We start from the raw sequence: 18,805 nt of genomic DNA on the forward strand, positions 1-18,805 counted from the left end.
CTGGATCACTTGACCACCATTCTCTCAAACTTCATGGACACTGAGGCAGCCTGGTGCATGTTTCAGATCTGTCAAGAAAGACCCCTACAGCCAGCTTCTCCCAGCTCAGAATTTGGGATCCACTGCTTGCAGTCATCTAGGAGAAAAAGCAGCCCACAAGGCCAATATGCGTACGTGGTGGAAGGTGTGCTGTGCATGTAAGCCTAACATTTATGGTGAAATACACACTGCCTGCACAAGAGACCAGCCAATAAAAGAGAGATTAAGTGCTTAGAAATGTTAAGAAACTCAAAAAAAAAAAAAAAAAAAAGCTGTGAGAGGCAAGAAAGATAAAGACACCTTTAACATACTAAATATATTTATTCTTTCAGAAACACTGCAAAATGTGGCCAGTCTTGACCTACAAGCAGCAATGAAACCTAAAGTCCCAGGCATATTACATGCCAGCATGCAACGGGGAGAACAGTAGATAGGGCCAATATAGGCCAAAGATACTTCCTCAGGAGATTAGGAATTATATTTTGGAGGAAGTGAAGGCCAACATGCTTCTCCCTTGGCAGAGCAAATCAATAACATGAATTTAAGTGAGCTGGGACCTAGATTTCCGCAAAGTTATCTCCTTCTCAGTCTCCTTCCTCAGCACTTCCTGACCTATGTCATCCAAAGGCACTAGAGACCAGAGGTGGAAACATGTTCTTCTGCTCTTGCCTTCTGCAGGCCAAGCGGTTCTCTTCTCACTCATCTGAGGGGCAGGGGAGAGGAGGGGGGGCACTCGAGGTGGCCTCCTTCCCCCACCATTAGTAGAGGCTGGTTCAGTGGCTGCTGACTGGGCAATGGGAAGGGCACAGAGCCAAAGTGCTCCAATGGGAACTATCTGTCCATCTCCCTTTCCTGGGACTCCTGCTGCAGGAACGGCCAGTGGAGCGTTACTTGGTGCCACTTGGTCTCTCCACAGTCCTTGAGGTCCTCTAAGTAAGTTCATGCTCCTCTTAGCCAGGGCTCTCCTTTCACCCCAAAAGTCCCGCCAGTATCTTCAGTGAGGTAACCAGTGACTGAGTAGCATCCGGTCCACTCCTGACAGGCTTGATGTCCCCACTCAGATGTGTCTGAGGAGGGAAAACACACACACAAAACACCCATGTACTTTTCCTAGGATATGGACATACACAGTACAGCGCCTGATTTTTCCGATGCAGCCCAGAAAGCTGTCTGATCCCGAGGAGTTTTGCTACCCGGTTACTTAGGCTAGGTTCGCTCTTTTGCATCTGTCCCTTGGGAAGAATGATTGTTTGGAAGGCTACCTGCATGCAGAGCAGACAAACTAAGGACAATTGCCCCTGCATGTGGGAGAGAAGACACTGTTAGCCCAAGCGAACAATGCGGTTTCAGGGACTGGAGGCTGCTCGATCCCTGCAGAAGGGCATGTTGGAAATCAGCACGCAAGGACAGAAAGTTAAGTCCTGCTTCGTCTCTACTGTAAAAGTATGAATCTCTTATTTACATGTTCCCTTCGCATTTATTTCCAGGTTGGTTATAGTAGCACACAGGTGAAGAGCTTGATCATTCAAGTTGGGAATCAGAAACAATTATTCAAGACAGCAGCAACACGCTGGACATTTTTGCAATAGATTTCCTGTGACGCTACTCCCTGGTGAGAACCAGGGGCGCATTGATGACATACTACCAGGGATAACATGTTTAATATGGGCTGCGTCATTTACTTCTAGAACTAGCTGGAACTCCTTTTTATTAGAAATATGCCTATATCGTGACCCTGACTTGTGGTTCCACGATTAACAATGAATAGACTATTCCAGTAGAATGCTAATACCATTATGATGAAAATGGTGTGCTTTACGCGGAATTACACGGCCTTGAACCCCTGTCCCCGATACAATGCAGAAGGTATGACTGCACATGGGATGGTCTCTGACTATGAAGTCACAACTCTAACGCTACGCTACTAGATCACAGCTCTAACTAAAGCTGGCTAATCACCAGTTGTGCAAAACTCCGTGCTACATCCCACCTCGTAAACCAGCTGTCCAGAAATGGGCTAAACCACCATAATGGTGAAGAAACTTTTTCTGGTGTACAAGTGGTTTTGAGTCCATGACTGGAAAAAGATGCATAGAGAGAATCCCGGGGACAGAAGCAGACAGACTGCCAAATCATACAGGTCATGCCTCATGTGCACAACAATATTCATGCAAGTTTTGTTGAGTGAAACCCCATGCCATGTTCGCTCTCCGAAAGCATGTGACACCAACTGCAGCTGGGTCACCTCCTAAGCTGATGAATGGAAAATGGGTGTTGGGAAGTGGGGGAAGCCCACAACCAAACGCAGAAATCAAGAACAGATGGCAAGAAAGCTTCATCTTTTTTTTTTTTTTTTTTTTTTTTTTTCCCCCCAGGACACGCACACATTGTACAGTAGGGTAAGCAGCACTAGCTGAGCTACGAGATGTTTTCTTACTAGACAAAATTCTTGCTGATTATGAAAAGTTATCTCAGCTACCTAATCGGAGCAAGTCCTTCACCCATGGCTAGCCAGGAACTTCCAGTTCTCTAACAAGGTCCCAGGCAAGATGAGGAAGGGGAGATGGAATGATGTGGTAATGCTGGAAGATGGGCGTTGCTGACCAGTCAGCAATTCCACATCCTGTATTTTCTCTTGTCCTTGGCTGTTAGAGCTAGCGTCTTAAATAGTTTCTATCTCCTAGCTGTGCTCCCATCCTCCTCCCCACCAAAGGTTTGGACACCCACCCAACCCTAAATCTAGTATCACAAAAGCATACTTGCCAGAACTCTGCACCTTGGCTGTGACAAAATTCTGGGCAGTCCTACAAGGCACAACTGAGGAGCTGGGCTACTGCAGCTAGTCACCAGCCTGTGATTCTTAGGGAGCATTAGGTCTAGTTAGAAGGAAGGTCCTTCCTTGTCAGTCTGGCATCTGGAGCAACTACAGCAATAGAGGCCTGGTTCTAGGGCACGTTTCAAAATTGTCTTAGGGTAGCCCCAGTCCCAGGGACATGCCCTACCACAAAGTACTTATTGCCTTTTTTGCCACAGGTCTCATGCAAGTTCTCGTGAAAAAAAATCAGGTGTGGCAAGCTGCTCCAGAACGTCAGCTGCAGTCCTGGATTTAGAGACAGGCTGCTCTGCAGTCTTGTAAATGTAAACGTGTGGTTTCCACGAAGACCTGGAGTATCCTAGATAGGATCACATCCCAGCATAATACAGCTTAGCAATAACAAAGCTGCACTATCAGGAAAGTGCATTTTTCCAGTTTTTGACCACCAGAAACTGAAGAACAATTTTACAGGCTACTGCAGGAAGTGTTTGGCAGGAGAACGCTGGGTGCGGTGTGCTTTAGCAGCGAAACAGAGGGGCAATGCACAAGACCCTGCTGTAATACTCTGGGAGGGCTGAAGACAGGCTGGGTCATGCTGGTGGGGAGCAGCAGCATGAACCCTGCTTCAAGGGGCAGAACTTGAGTACAACCCAACACCACAACATACCCTTGTCCAAGCTTCTCCCTGAAGCTCCAAAATCACTCCAGAGCAAACTATAGAGGAAACATACACATGAGTAAGCATGGATAACTGGACAGCTAGGGCTTTGCGTATCCTGTTGGATGTAAGCTAACAATACAGTACAGATATAGCCAAAATCACTTTTAAGTAGTCCAGTCATTCTTCACTGGCTGCTTAAGAAAGCCAAGTTCTCTACTTACATGCTCTGAATTACTGTGCCACGGCCAGACATCTAACTTTTAAGATGCTGCAATGCCTGATGTGTACAATCTCAGTAAAGCCTCCCACAGAGCAAGACATGCACCACACTTAAGCAAATACCAGACACAGTGAGTGTACTTAAAATATTAAAATTATTTTCAACTCACTTGCTCTTCCTGCTGGGGAACTCTGGGGAGCTGGGACTGGATGATCCATCAGACTTCAGGTCAAAGAAAGTTCCTGGACTGTCCAGCACTTTCTGTATCCTCTCTGCAGCATCTCTGCTGGGACAAAAGAAACCAGCTACATCCCAGGACCAGAGTTAACCTCTATCTCTTCTAACACTTCCTTACAAGCCATGATACAAAGCTGGATCTCTCATATACACATGGAAGGGAAGCAAATGTGGTTGTGCTGAAAAGGGCAGACTCCTTAGATGTGACCTGTTGAGGGCAATAGATTAGAAATGGCCAACTTTAAACTCCTTTTGAATTGATATAAAACGGTAAATTGATTTAAATAGTAATTCTTCAACTACTTCTTCTACTCTCCCCATTGCATTGGTCTTAAGAAGCTTTAGCATTGATTAGAAAGCTTATATATTTATCGCATAAAGAAAAAGAATTCAGCAAATTTCACTGTTTCAGGCTGGCTACAATAGTTTTATTGCTACTAGCACTTGTGAAGATACTTATGAAGAAAGTTGTGTGAGTAACTGAAAAGTAGGGTGTGATTAATTAAGGATTGGAAAACTCAGATATTTTGGAGTTGGTTTTGTAGCTTCAGTGATGGAGTTCACAAAGTGCCTCCTCTGCTCCCTTGGCCAGTTGGTGCTACCCGTGCCCCTCACATCACAGTGTCTCCTGCCCTCACTTGTGCTCAAACAATGGTTTGCAAGACAGGGAATTGTCATGACAGAAAACAAACCTGGAACTAAGGCAACCCTGAAATTTCCACGACACGCAAACAAGCCGGCCGGACTGGGCCAGCTCTGCCATCAAAGCCTCTGCACATCATTCAACCACAGCTGCGGGGCGAAGTCGCCCGTGAGGCACTGAGCTCACCCTTGCCAGAGAGGGCTGCTCCAGCCTCCATCGCTCTTGTCCAGGGTGCTTCCACCCATGCTGGTACCCATGAGACACCCCTAGGAGCCAGTTCACAGCAGAATCTGGCAGACAATTAACCAACAAGAGTAAGTTGATACTTTTTCTGTTAGATTAATGGGCTGAATCAGTTCCACGAAGGGTCCAACTAAGCATCTGAGCCTTCCCAAGGAGTGGAGCAGGATGGGGTAGTTGAGACAGTGGGCGAGGGAAATACATCTGCTTTCCAGTAGCAACGAGCTGTTCGGAGAGACCAGCTGCCAGCAAAACCTTCAAGAACCACCCAGTCAGTCTTTCATAAAACAGAAGATAAGGCTCACTGTTCCTTGTATCTGAGACTGCAAATAAGCCAAAGGAAACCAAAATAAACCCAAGAGCTTACCAACTCCCTCCTAGCAAAGAGCAGGAAAAAAAAAAAGAAAATAAATTCAAGGGGTTTTGTTACTGTAGAAAACTTTTACAGAACTTCTAAGGGGATAGTCAAGTATGTTGTACATGAAGTAATGGATTGAGGGGCACAGCTGCATAAGGTACAAAATTATTTAAAGTAATGAGGAGCTGTGGCTACTGTGTTGGCTTAGGCTGTTACAGGGAAGCTGTTTCAGAAGATTTTATTTGTCTCAAAGAAAGTTCTATGCTATTTTTATCCAGATTAGTCATAGGCACCTCATTAAGGAAAGGCCCAACAGAATAAATGGAAAGAAGGGAAAATGTAGTAATTCTTCCTGTCGTGAAATCACCAGTTTCTACATTAAAGACGGCTTCTCCCATTTTACACTGAGCCTCTAAGCTGTTCCCTGGAATTCTTGCAACTGGGAAAACAGCATGTTAGATGCAGAGCATTCATGTGACTTTTGAGACAGCTAGAGCCGAGACAAATTTATTGCTTTAACTAACCAATCTCTCATGACCAGTAGACAACTTCTGAATGGTTACAATTCAGTCAAATATGCCATATAACTCCTACAACTTATATGGTACCCCTTTATAATTATTTCTCAGACCACCCAATTTAAACACTAGTAATTTTGACTTGACTTTTTTAAAAAAAAAATCCTTTAAGATATCATAAGTTTTAGCTATTTTAACTTTTTAACATGAAAACAAACAATCAAGCACCCAGTTCCCCCTTCCCAAGAAAATCCTTTCCTCCAACTCTTACCTAAAAGTGGTGAAAACAGAACAGGAGAATCAAGAGTCCTGGATCACACTGCACAATGCTTCATAGCAATCTTGCCATGTTCCTCCACCCGCCTCTTCCCTTCTTCCTTAAATATTGATTCTCCCCATTCCCAAATGTCCTTTTTTTATTTTGTTTTGGCCATTTGTCCATTAGCTGATGATCGGGCTTTTCTTCCTGTTCCAACCACTTCCATTTCAGTTCTCATTCCTGTCGATTGCCCTGCTGCCCTCGCTGCCTGCCCTTCTATACCTCCCTTTTCTCATCTCCTTCTGTTTTTTCCCTTGCTTTGTCTCCTCTCCCCATGGCTCATACCTTTTTTCCTCCTGTATGTTCTCAATACCAATGGCACTACTCCGTCGCCCATGGAAGCGGCTGGCTCGAGTACGTGATGGGCTCCTACCAGGCAAGGCAAAAGACTAGAAAAAAGGAAAGTGTGACAGAAAGGGTGGAGGGGAACAAGACAGGAAAAGCTGTGGAGAACTGGAAGCATGGGAGAGGGAGTCTGCGATGCTGATCAGGTCCTCTCCTCTGCTCTGCAATGCAAGAGCACAGCCCAGCTCCATGCAAGCAGGAGTACCTGTTGTCAGTGAGAATGGGAAGCTAGAGCTTGCAAAGGGGCTATGAGAAAGAGACGGAGGGACACAGGAACAAAGGCAGAACAAGATACACAGCCAGTGGGCAGAGAAGGAGGCCCAGGCAGGGACGCATCCCCATAGTATGACAGAAGGAGAGGCAGAATCAGAAAGGTAGGGAAAACCAGGAGTTAAAGGAGAGAAGGAAGCAGGAAACCCAGCTCAGTTCTGTGCCTTTGTTGTCCTGAGATAAAGAATGTGTACAAAGGGTCACCAAGAGATTTCTTCACTGGAAGGCACCTTCTTGGCTTACTCAGAGATTTACTTATTTTATTTTTTTTTTAGTTTGCCTGTATTGACATCGCTAGTGCAGAGACCGCAATCAGCTGTGTACACTTTGGCCAAGGTAACCGTATTTCCACTATCAGAAGCACAGATCCTTTTCCGGAAACATCTGTCACGAATTTATTACGCTCACGGTGATCATGTATGTTTAGTGTCCCTATCAGATAAGAAAGGCTTTGATAGTGATTAGAAATATTCACTCTTTCTCTCACCCCAAACTATTAATTCTGCTGTTTGTTCCCAACATGCTATTTACAGCAAAACAGCGCCTTGAATAAACTTGTGCACCTGCTGATATTACAGAAAACAGCCTGTCTGGTGGGACCGAAGGAAACGGGACAGCTCTAGTGTCCCTGTGTTCTCAGCTCTTGCCATATGGCAGTACAGCACCATTCTAGTCAAACCACAGCACATGTTTTTTTAAGGTATGGCAACACAGAGGACCTAATCCAGGACAGATGTCTGACACAGAGCCACCTTTGGCTTTCTTTCCCCCATCCGCATCAGTCTCGGCTCTAGTTTACAGACAGTCTGGGGCTGGATATCGGCACAGACAAAACAGCTGGCACCACATGCTGCCACCACTTGGGAAGTGGGGCGACACAGCAAAAAGATTCACAGCAGGACAAGAGGGCAAACTAATAAGGGAAGAGAAATAAAATGTATGGGTGGGTCAAAAAGGTATGCCAGGTTTCTCCTTAGAACCCACCCAGGTACCTTACCGCAGCAATGGCCTTAGGGCCCTCGGCGACACTCTGGCTGAGGGCAAGGCCAGCGGTAGTGGGGCGGCTGGGCAGGGTGGCCGGCTGCTGCTTTCTCATGGATATCCCCATGGTATCCAGGCTCTGGCTGCGGCCTCTGATCACCCGCTGAACAGGAGGGAGCAGGGAAACAGACAAACACAGGTACACATATAGACATGCACACGGTAGGGCAGTACGAATTGCACCACAGGCTGGGTGGAGAGCTGGGACAGACCAACACCAGAACCACACAAGCCCCAACTCCTAGCAGGCACGGACGTGGATGCTGCCCACTTTTGGTCCGAGCTGGCTGCCAGGGAAGGATTCTCCCTCAGCTAGGTTCTCTACTGTCCCCTCCCTCGTCCTGTTGCAGTAAGTGAGGGCTCCAGACCAGCACCACAGCGCACTGAGTAAGGCAGCAGTGTTGGGAGCATCCCACCCAGTACAGGCTGCAACACGCACAATCAACCTCCTCCTCCTCCTCCAGACTGTGGGGTTCAGTCCTGCATGAACCTGAGTGCTGGGTCCAAGGGGAGAGCTGCCATGTCAAAACCTGAGGCATCTGAAAAAGCCATTTTCTGAGTTTACTCAGCCTTTTACAAAGGCCACCTGTGTATTGACATGCGAATCACAGCACCTGCTGAAGTCAGAGAAGGACATCTGGGGATCACTAGGGCGTGCCATGGATGGGTATGAAACTCCTGGTTAGCAGGAGTAGACTGATCGTACATAAAAATACACCTCACCAAAGCACCCCAGCTCTGATCAAAGCTACACGTATGGCTACCAAACCTATATGTGAATGGATTAGTTTCACAGCCCTTAAAGACTCTGACCAGCCTACCATACAAGGTGGTCATCTGAAGAAATGCTGTTTGTAATACATTCCTCTGTTCAGACAGGTAACTTATTATACAAAAGAAGTATAAAAGAAGTTTCCCACAGCAGTGGGAAAGGGGAAGTAGATAGGAAAGTGATGTACGTTTCTCTGTGTATAATCAGTTCAAACCTCAGTTTGCCTGATTGTAATAAACCTTTGCTTTCTTTTATCATCTTGATCACTTTCAAAAGTAAATTCTGTCACCCAGTCCTGATTTATTAGGAAAAAAAAAAAAGCATCATCTACGTTGAACAAAGGTAAATTAACTCTGGCTTTTGGAGGGTAAATAAAGCATCACAGTTTTTTCTAGACAGTACACTTGCAGGTAAGTTAAAATTGCCTTGCAGTGGCTCTTCCAACTCCTTCAGTTGTAATGAAAATTAATTGGAAAAGATCTGTTGTAGGCACTGAAAGCTGCTTCCTACTAGTTATTACAATTCCTCTTGCAAACACTCCTTTTTCTCTAAGTCATGGAGTGAAACCCCATCTGACACCAGATGCCAACATGACCCATAAAGAGTTTGACTTCTCAGGGACAGTACAGAATTCCACTCTGGACTATGTTGTTGCTCTGTAGGAAGGAGCACAGGCAGGGGGGAAATGTCTTTACTGGAGAAATACTGTGAAGCACAGCTGAAGATGCTCTAAAGACAGGCTGCTGGATGGCAAGATGACCTGAGCACAGCTGGTCAGCAGGGCCAATATTCCTTGGAGGGACACACGATGAGCTTAAGCATGAGCAACTGGGTAAGGAATCAATCCTCTATGGCTCACCTTGAAATTCTCAAGGAAGCCCCCACTGCCATTCTCTATCTTGTCATCCTCTCCTATGGGTAATCCCATCATACTGCGGCTGCGAAGCTGCAGCTCCTCAAAAAGGCTCTCCAGGAGGGCACTCCGGGTTCTTTCCTGCATCAACATTGGGAATGAAAACACAGCTATCATTGGGAGTGGAGAGACTTTTTTCCCTCATTTTTGCAATGTCTCACATTCTCCTTAAAAAAACCCAAACTTTTAAACGCTTTCTAAAGCAAGTCATAAAGGACATCAGTACTTTTTTTACAGGTGATGCAACGGAGGCATGTTTTTTCTAGATCAGTCAAGCAGCAGAGTCTGGAACAGAATTTTGGTGCCTTGAACCAAAATCCAGTTGTATCTGCACGCATCCTGTAGCACAATACTGAGTTTCAGGTAATACAGAATTTCCTCCAGCAAAATGTACGCATCACATTCCCATTCTTATTTGACCATTAGATCTTTACCTTAGAATGTACCTGTTCATATTCTATCATGCCTGCTGTGAAACACAAAGGAAGCATCACATAGCTGAGCATAAGTACATTTACTCTTCCTGTTTTAAGCAACACAAAATTAGAAGAAAGTAAATAATTGTACTTTTTCTTAATCTGGCAGTAATACAGTTTTATAATTTTAAAGGGAAGCAACCAGGTGATAGACTCACCTCTAATTTAGCAAATTTCTCAGCTCGATAGCAGCTGTACTCAGCGTTGATGAGCTTGACCAGGAGGAATTCGCGGAACTCTGCGCTCTACAAGACAAAATGAAGACTAGACTGGAGATGAAAACAGTAATAAAAATACCCCATGAGAAAAGCTCTACCTTACTACTCTTTAGACCTCCGAAGTCCTCCACTGGCAGTACTGACCCAGAACACAGGGCTGTGTATCGCATCCCCACCATCTAACACTGGAACAGAGAAACGAACCTTTCTAAATATGGCTGGGTTTGGCAGAGGGGGTCCAAAGAAGGGGACATCGTCTCGAGCTGTGACTGAAACCTGGAACAATACAAGGAGAAAAACGTAAGTATCATAACTTCAAACTGCTAAGGTATGTCTGATCCCACCTGAATCATCTACATAGCCAAAAGAGATCTAACATGCTGCCCTGTGCACCCATCTATTTCTGCACTCCACGAATGGATGTGCTGATGTATCCCGCAGAAATTCAGTAAGCTAGATGCTCACACAGTAAAAGCAACAAAAAACAGTTGAACCAATTGCTTTTTAAAAAAATATTTTTCATAAATACTTTTAATAATAACCAGAGTGTTTAGAACAACAAAAAAAATATAAAATTAAGGTACTTCCATTCAGCCTGCAAGCTTTACCTCCACTAGAAGAATTTTTGTCAACATGGTTGTAGTGACCTATTTTTTTTGACAGACTCCTCAGTGGAAATGCACTGCACGCTGAGGGGGCTAGCTCAGTGACACCACCTCTCTAAGCCACATATGGTTCACATACAAAAGCACTTTCCCAGTAAGAGATATGGAAATGCATGCTTTTTTTAAAAAATAACAACAAACAAACAACAAAACATGCTCCTACCTGATATACCAATACCAGAAAAAGAAACTGTAATGCAGTTCAATTTTTACATACTGTCACTTGGCTCTTCACAGCACTTACCTGTAATTACATGCAGCTGTCTTACCAGATACATACAGCATTTAACAATATTTCACAGTTGGCTTTTTTTTGTCACGTTTGAGATGGAAAAATACCATTACTTGCCATTTCATACAACAGGGAACAATGTCATAATAACAGCAACTGCCTCAAAATAACACTCCAGTGTAAATGTCACAGAGGCAATGCCAGGCACAAGCTTAACAAGAGGAGGGAGAGGGGCCCTGAGCTTAAATCAGGTTTCTCACCGTGCAGGCCAGCCTCCCTAATTACAAGGCCTCCCTCTCCCTCCTAATAGACATCTACCAGTTAAAATCCTGCTTTGCATTTTTAATTTTGTGATTGCAAAAATTAGTTTGAAGAAATAAATTCCATTAATATTCTGAATTAACCACTAGGCACTAAAGCTGAAGCAAATGGAACAACAGATGGAAAAAAGTCTTCCCAAACTGCAGTCTCTGATGTACTCGAGTGCTTCAAGGCAGAATGAGCTAAAACCCCCTTATAAAAGCCTTTGCAGAAAACTCTGTGTGGGCTCTAGGGTCCTGACCAGGACTACTTTTTCATGAAAAGACACAAGCAGCCCTATTACACAGACACAAACAGTGGCAGTGCAGACAGGCAAAGATGAAAACAATAGCAGGAAGAGACAGGACGAACGGCAGGCTTCCCCAGCTCTTCCTCTTGCCATCCAGTGAATTCCTGCACCCTACAGAGCCGACGGTGAGAGAAGAACCGGGGCCCCGCGCCCCTGATCAGCATGAGGCCATCGTGTCCCTCCAGAGCTGGCTGCCCACAGTGTCGGGAGCCATGTAGGGTGGCTGTCCTGCTCCAGCACCCTCCTTCGCGGCAGAGGAGATGGGGATCCTCTCCAAATTTTTATATTCGTGGTGTTCTTGTAGACCTCCAAGGCATAAGGGCTCATCATCACCAAATCAGCATTGCTACGTAATGTGAGACACAGCACTTTGATCAAAATGTTCCTACAATGGAAAATCCACCACAGAATGCAAGCTCCTATGTATTTTCTGCTCTCTCAGAGTGACTCTAAGTTGAACATAAAGTTATATAGACACCCATACAGAGGTGCGTGACAGGGAAAAACTCATGTCCAAGGGCTGCAGATAGTGAATTCATGTCCTAGCAGGGCTTCTTTCAGCTGGAGGGCCCTGACAGGTAGGCATCAGTTTGGTGACCCCTAAAAGCAGATGTACCTCCTATGGATTCCACAGGTGAGACCAAGCAGCTGTATCTGCCCTGCAGGCTCCGGCCACACGCGCTCTCTCATCACAGCGCGGTGCGGCACAAGCCACGTGGACGTGGATGCGTTTTACCGACTTGTATAATGCAAGCAAGACATCCCCCACAATGGGGTCAATTGTGCCTCATGCTCTTTGATGTAAACAAAATTTTTCTATCTGAACTCATCCTGCTTCAATTCCCAAGTGTCAAGCTTCAGGAATGCATGAGCTGCTTCGAACGACATGCAACTGCATTCTACTTTCATGCGTAGATACTCAACAGGTCAGATGGCAGCTGGCCGAACCGCACCTCTCCCGGAGGCACAAGAACGGGTTTCCACCTGGAGGATCAGCAATGGCAAGTCAGTACAGAGGAACACACTGACTCCGTTTACCTTGTAGAGGGTGTTCCCAGCGGTGCCGTGGGTGAGCTGAACTACCACATAAGCATGGAGGAAGTTAGAAGCAATCATATCAGGGACAAAAGTCGTGCTTTCATCCTGGAAGATGATGGCTACAATGTCATTCCCAATGTGACGCTTTCGCTGAAGCTGGAGAGGAGAAAATAAAGGCAGGTGAAAAAAAGCAGAAAAAGATACAATGGGCCTCAAATGTAAGGGAGGAAAATAAGTTGACCTTGTAGAGGAACAAGGCTGAATTGGCAGAGCTGTTAGTGTACAGGTAAGTGGCCAAATTTGGCCATGAAACCGCAAGCACGTGAACAGCTCGTAAGGAGCAACTGCTTTGCTACATGTAGACATATTCCCAGGTGCTTTGCTGCACGTAGGCACATTCCAAGGCAGAATTTGGGTAGGTAAGTGATTGTATATAATCAGCACTTATGCACGCAATAAACGATCTCACTTCTTCACTGGCTTGGGGTCCGTGTCTTAATATGCCACACTCAAACACCAGCTGCCTAGCATCCCCAACCCCTCTGCTCAACCAAACCCCTCGTCTCTACTTTTACCATTACTCCAGCCATAATTCCCCACATTACACAGTTTGGCATTCCCCCCTCCTCGCCGTCCCTCAGCAAACACCCCTCATCTCTTAGCCAGGCTGTCACATGCCTCAGTTCTCCTTCCAGTACCTGCTGGGAGTCTCCTTCCGTGAAGGGCAGCTTTGTAGACACATGGAACATGATTTCCTTGCCCCGGAAATTTGTATAGACGGACTCAGTGCCCGTCTGACCTCTGGTGACATCCAAGCCTCCCCGGAACCTGAGAGAGTCCATGGGTCAGGCAGGACAGAGGGGAGAGAGTGGAGAGAAGAAAGACAGTATCAGTAACAGTAGCATGGTACATCGATGTTATCAAAGGTAATTTTTAAGAAATCAGTGATAGTGAGGCACCACATCTTCCCAAAACAAATGCACTGACTGAAGCTGCACAACGTTTCTGCCAAGGAGCATCCTTGCTTGCTAAAATCTATGAAGCTAAACCAGGGATCCTCAAAGGAGGTACTTTCTTTGGCACTCTTCTGAGCAACAAAAACCATCTTTTACAACTACAGAAAGGATGGGCTACCCCACAGAAGGAGACTAAAACAACACCCACCCTGACCATCACAAAACAAACATGCATTCACACAGTCAAATAACATTATTCTTTACTGGTACCATGGGTCAGATTGAGAGACCAGGAGACCTTTAAATGAAAATACCAGCAGAGACCAAAGCTCCAACTTGTTCCCAGATATGGTGGCTGACAAGAGCATCCTGGGCTTTTCCACCTGCACTGGATTCAGAGGACACAGGACTTCCCAGGAAGCAGGGCTCTAACAGGGTCACAGTCAGCCCTGAGCACCCGCATCCCCTGGCCCAGCCTGGCTCTCCAGCTGTGCGGGGTACGCACCCACGGAAATCCTGCAGTTGAATCCTGTCACCAAGGAAATCCAGGAACTCCAGGAAGCCCAGGCTCTCTTCTGTGTTACTGAAGACTTCTTCTTCGGTCGTCTTCAAAAGGAAAGGAGGAGTCAGAAGGAGCACAGTAGTACAAACAGCAGGTGGGAACTTCTACGCGGGGTTCAACCAGTTTTGAGGACCGGTGCAAACACACCGACCGACATGGGGAACGCTTCCCTCCCTTCTCTTTACGGCATCTGCATTTGCCATGGGGTAGAGTAGACCATGTTATGACACTTAAGCTAAGGCAACAGACTCTGTGTTTTGTCTCAAGTGTCACGGGGTCTGAGGGAGCTTACCTGCCCAGGCTTCTGGTAGATGACCCCGAATTTGAAGTTATTGCTTATTACATGTTCATCAAACGCAACAATAAGCTGTGAAGCCTAAGGTAATGAAAATACAAATTATCAGCTGGACACCATTAGCCAGACGTTGATGGAAAAGGGATAGAGAGATACATCAGAAGATGATACCTTGGGGTAGAGGACAGGGAAGAAGCGTTCAACGTTCACATCCTCACAGAGCAGCTGTGGAGCGAGAGAGGGAGGGAAGCAGAAGGGTGATTACCGTGTGCCCGAGCTCACTGCGGGCACAAGGGCATAGGCACCTGGCACGAGTCCCTTTAGGCAAAAATTATGAGGTAAAGTCAGAAGAGAGAGAAGTTAATGAAGGTATAAAAGGGAAGTAGATGACAGTACTGTTGGGCAATGGCAGAAGAGAGGGAAATGGGAGGACAGAGGGGAAAGGGACCTGAAGAACAAGGCGTTAGGAGTGAACAGGGAAGCATGGATCTCACCTTGGCCATCTGGACAGCATTGGGGAACTCATTCAGGCAGGAAATTGGGATCAGATCATGTTTGGTGCCAGTCCGAGTCCTGACACAAAACAAAACATGCCTTAGGACAAAGGCTGAGGGGATGCACAAGCAACAGCAGCTCTTTAACGGTCTCCTTTCTTCCAGATTATCCTTAATGCAGTTCATTCTAGAGGACTCATTTTAAGCCTGGTGCATAAAATCACACAAAGAGGGAGGCAAGCACACTTTCTTTTTGAGGGAAGAACATTTTTTTCTCTCATGAACTCTAAACATCTGCCTGCAAATGCCATTGCGGCTTCCCAAAGAAAACTGCTGAGAGGAGAAGGCAAGAAAGGAAAGCTCACAGGTTTCTTTGCAGTCCTCCCCAGGAGAAAGACACGAGGTTCACACCCGTATCCCTGCAGGGGAAGCCCAGGGCAAGACGAGAGGCACAGCACAGTGACATATGCTTCAGCAGGCATCGTTACCTCAGCAGCAGGCGCAGGTTTTCCTGTTTCTCAATCTGTTCGTACTTCACAGAAAGGACCAGGTAGCCCAAGGACACGTCACTGGAGTAAAAGTTCTGGTGCTCCTGAAAACAGGAAGCCAAAATACATTACTCCCAACACAACCCCACCACAAGTTTACCAGATTTTTTGCATACAGCCTGTCACTCAAGACAAGCTAACTTTCCACAACCTAGCAATGGCATGCTTGAAGACACGCGTATGCTGTCTCCCAGCCCCCTGGACAATCAATGCAGGAGCATATCAGAGTTCATCCACTGTCATTTAGCTCCTTCCCAGCTGCGCATCATCAGAAGGGCTCCCAAGAAGGAACAGGATGAGAACATTCAGCAACATATTTTGAAGAAATCAGGTTTCTTGTAAATAAATTCATATCTTTCATGGATTTTCCTGTATCCATTTGGACTTTGTGTGACTAAGTAGTGGTCTCCAGCACACTCAGCTGGATGTGGTCTTGGGAATTCATTTATACAAACAGTAACGGCAGGATCGTTAGACCAAACAGTTGATCTCTAAGAGCACTCGCATCTCAGGAGGATGCAGTCAGAGCTGCAGGTAACTGCCTTGCAGATGAACACTGCTCTCAGCAGTGCCACTGCCACCGCCCGAGCTTTGTGGAGTGAGCCTCCAACAGAGGGAGTCACTCGGTCAAACAGGGAACCGTAACGCAAACGTTTTCACGGGCTCTGTACAGAAGTGGCTGTGGCCATACGTTTCTTCTGGCTATACAGTCATGTTCCAATGGTCTGGGTATAGCAATATATATTTTATATATTTTTTACATATATATACATATATAAAACATACATATTGCTTACATATTGCTTTGTATAGCCTCTAACCTCAAAAGATTATGAAGCCTTTTGACAAGGGATGTGAACGGAAACCTTTAGCACAATGAGAATACTATATAGGTGGAATCACCCAGAAATGCTTAGATCACTCCCATCCTCCTAGTGGAACACCACTTTATGGCCAAGTTTTGGAGCTGTCTGCTACATTAACTCAGACCAAACAAAGAGCTGAGATTGAGCTCATGCTTTCAGCAAACAGTGCAAAATTATTTGGTTTGAGGTATAGCAGGACAGAGAGATCAATGAGAATGTCATGCAGGGGATCCAATTCCCTTTAGATTAGATTTTCTTAGATTAATATCATAATCTCTTGCTGCTAATGAGAACTTCTGTTGAAATGGGCAGAAGTACATTCTAGTATTTAGCCTCCAACCCAGGGGTATGGTACTTCTGAGCTAGCCATGATGGAAGCTGGAGTAAAACTCCTTCTCAGCAAAGCAAAATCATAATGAATACAACAAAATAAAACAAAATAAAGAATACCAAAACGAAAATAATCTCAGCTACCCTATCACAGGCAGAATTATCAGTGCCTCCTTATGCCTTGGGAACATGAAAATCAGAAGAAAGTCATATAGCAGTCTTACTGACAGCGGAATCGGGCATGTGCCCACAGAGATCTTCAGTGCATAACAGTTCAGGCAACAAAGACAAAAAAATTAAACCAAGGCTTTCTTTTGGTATCTTTTGTAGACAAAGCTTGGGATTTTCCAAATCCCAGATGACGTACTTCAAGATATCAGCTGGATCTCCCACTTGTGGTTCTGTAGGAAAAAGCAGCTCTGTCCATGCATTGAGAAGTCAGATGCTCCCAGGAGATAACATACACACACTTTAATGGGGAGTCTGATTCCCAAATTCCACTTATCAACTGTTTCACAGAGAAGAGGTACCCACTCACAGAGAAGAGGTATCTTGTTTGTTGATACATTTTCTAATGATAGTGTTGCTCACCACCAACTTGAAAGATATAACCAAAGTACTCTGCATACATTTCAGCGTGTACAGATGCTGTTCTGATGTACACCAGTGGGTTAATGCTGTTTGGTCATACAAGTGATGTCCCCAGCCTAAATGCCAAGTGTTTGCCGGTCAAATTCAATGGAGGAGAGATATAAAACACCATTCCCATGCAAATAATAAACAGGCTGTTCTACCGCCAGAGCAGCAGTCATGTCAAATCAAGGACAGTCACTTGCAACCCGAGAAGACGGCCAAGGAGCATGAAGCCAGTAATCAGGACTGCAAGACTCAGAGGGAGCATCACAGGAGGCACCATATTAGTGCATCCTAACACAAAAGTGTTATGCACTGGGACAGCAAGTTAGGTGCCTAGTTGTTTGGTCAGCACTTGCATGACTTGGAATGTGCTCTGTGAAAGGAATACTCCAGAGACAATAAATTAGTAATAAGGACTGACTCAGCAAAGTGTATAATTTGATCGGAAAGAGCTGCTAGTCTGACAGTTCCTTCCTCAGCCTTTTGCCTAGAAAATACAGAAGGTCTGCTCTGTCTCTGGTGGATTGCAACCCCTCTCAAGACGCTGATGAGATTGCCTTTTGCTGTGGAAAAAAATCTAAACTATTTTTTGTATTAGTCATACTCCTGGCTCACTGTGAAATAAAGATACACCTAGTGAAATACTGATACCTGTGTGGACATAGGCATCTTGAAGTCAATAGACATAAATCAATCCCCACTTTGGAAAAAAAAAAGGGGGGGGAATAACTAAAACTACAGTCACTATCCTGAACCCGGACATGGAGATGAAGCTATTGAACTTCTTCAATTATTAGAGATATCGTCATCCTCACTTCCTCTTTGAGATGAAAATAAATAAATAAATAAATAAATCAACAGCCAGGACTGCCCTGCTACTGACTTGCATGGAAAACATTTCATGGCTTTTGGTGCTAGCAGCATAGTCTACCTTCTGCTGAAACAGGCCAAACAAGCGGGTCCTATAAAAGATAAGGTAAGTAAAGAGCGGCAAACAGAATAACATGGCCTCCAGCTGTAGCACTCAGATCACAAAGTCCAGTGTGATGCATCACACAAGTCAAGGACAGCAACTGAACTTCCCTGCACGTGGGAAGAAAAGCTGAAATCAAAGGAAGCCACAAAGGCTGAGCAGGCAGTTTATTTATTCTGACCGTGGCTTTCAGGATACTAGCAGATCTTTGGGATGCAAACAAGAATCAGGTGCAGTAGTCATTGTGAGCAAGGGCAGAAAGACAGCAGCTGAGGAACAGACCAACTCAAGGAGCAAAACAAGAGCATGCTCAATGGTCAGCTGAATTCTGGAATCAAAGAAGTCCATAAACCAAAGAAGGCATACACTAGGGCAGATGCCCAAGACAGGCTGTTAAGGAAAACAGATGTCACAATGCCAACAAAAGTCAGGGCCAGAAGGCAGAACAAAGGAATAGGAGCCAAAGCCTGAGGTCAGCTGCAGCCAAAAGTAACACTGAGCTGCGGAGACCAGGA

At 45.4% G+C, this 18,805-nt stretch overlaps 1 protein-coding gene across 12 annotated transcripts in view; it reads right to left on the minus strand.

Annotated features, from left to right (window-relative positions):
- The window catches only part of LOC121088598 (rap1 GTPase-activating protein 1-like), a 50,689-nt gene that overhangs the window by 9,869 nt on the left and 22,015 nt on the right, over nt 1–18,805 (minus strand). For 7 of the 12 annotated variants that reach the window (XR_005827995.1, XM_040594945.1, XM_040594954.1 and 4 more), the window contains 13 exons: nt 15,426–15,529; nt 14,938–15,016; nt 14,615–14,668; nt 14,441–14,524; nt 14,092–14,192; nt 13,329–13,458; nt 12,631–12,786; nt 10,290–10,361; nt 10,026–10,112; nt 9,338–9,472; nt 7,663–7,809; nt 6,336–6,439; nt 3,905–4,018 (listed from right to left, as the gene is read on the minus strand). Coding sequence is in view for 11 of the 12 variants with exons in the window: in XM_040594945.1 (XP_040450879.1) it covers nt 3,905–4,018; nt 6,336–6,439; nt 7,663–7,809; nt 9,338–9,472; nt 10,026–10,112; nt 10,290–10,361; nt 12,631–12,786; nt 13,329–13,458; nt 14,092–14,192; nt 14,441–14,524; nt 14,615–14,668; nt 14,938–15,016; nt 15,426–15,529 (1,367 nt within the window). In the remaining variant the exon portion in view is untranslated. Of the gene's footprint in view, nt 1–340; nt 1,107–3,521; nt 3,569–3,904; nt 4,019–6,335; nt 6,440–7,662; nt 7,810–9,337; nt 9,473–10,025; nt 10,113–10,289; nt 10,362–12,630; nt 12,787–13,328; nt 13,459–14,091; nt 14,193–14,440; nt 14,525–14,614; nt 14,669–14,937; nt 15,017–15,425; nt 15,530–18,805 lie in introns of those variants that run through there. The other 5 variants (XM_040594952.1, XM_040594956.1, XM_040594948.1 and 2 more) reach the window with 5 other exon arrangements.

Source organism: Falco naumanni, chromosome 5 (genome assembly GCF_017639655.2).
Source record: "Falco naumanni isolate bFalNau1 chromosome 5, bFalNau1.pat, whole genome shotgun sequence".
Classification (NCBI taxonomy): Eukaryota; Metazoa; Chordata; class Aves; order Falconiformes; family Falconidae; genus Falco; species Falco naumanni.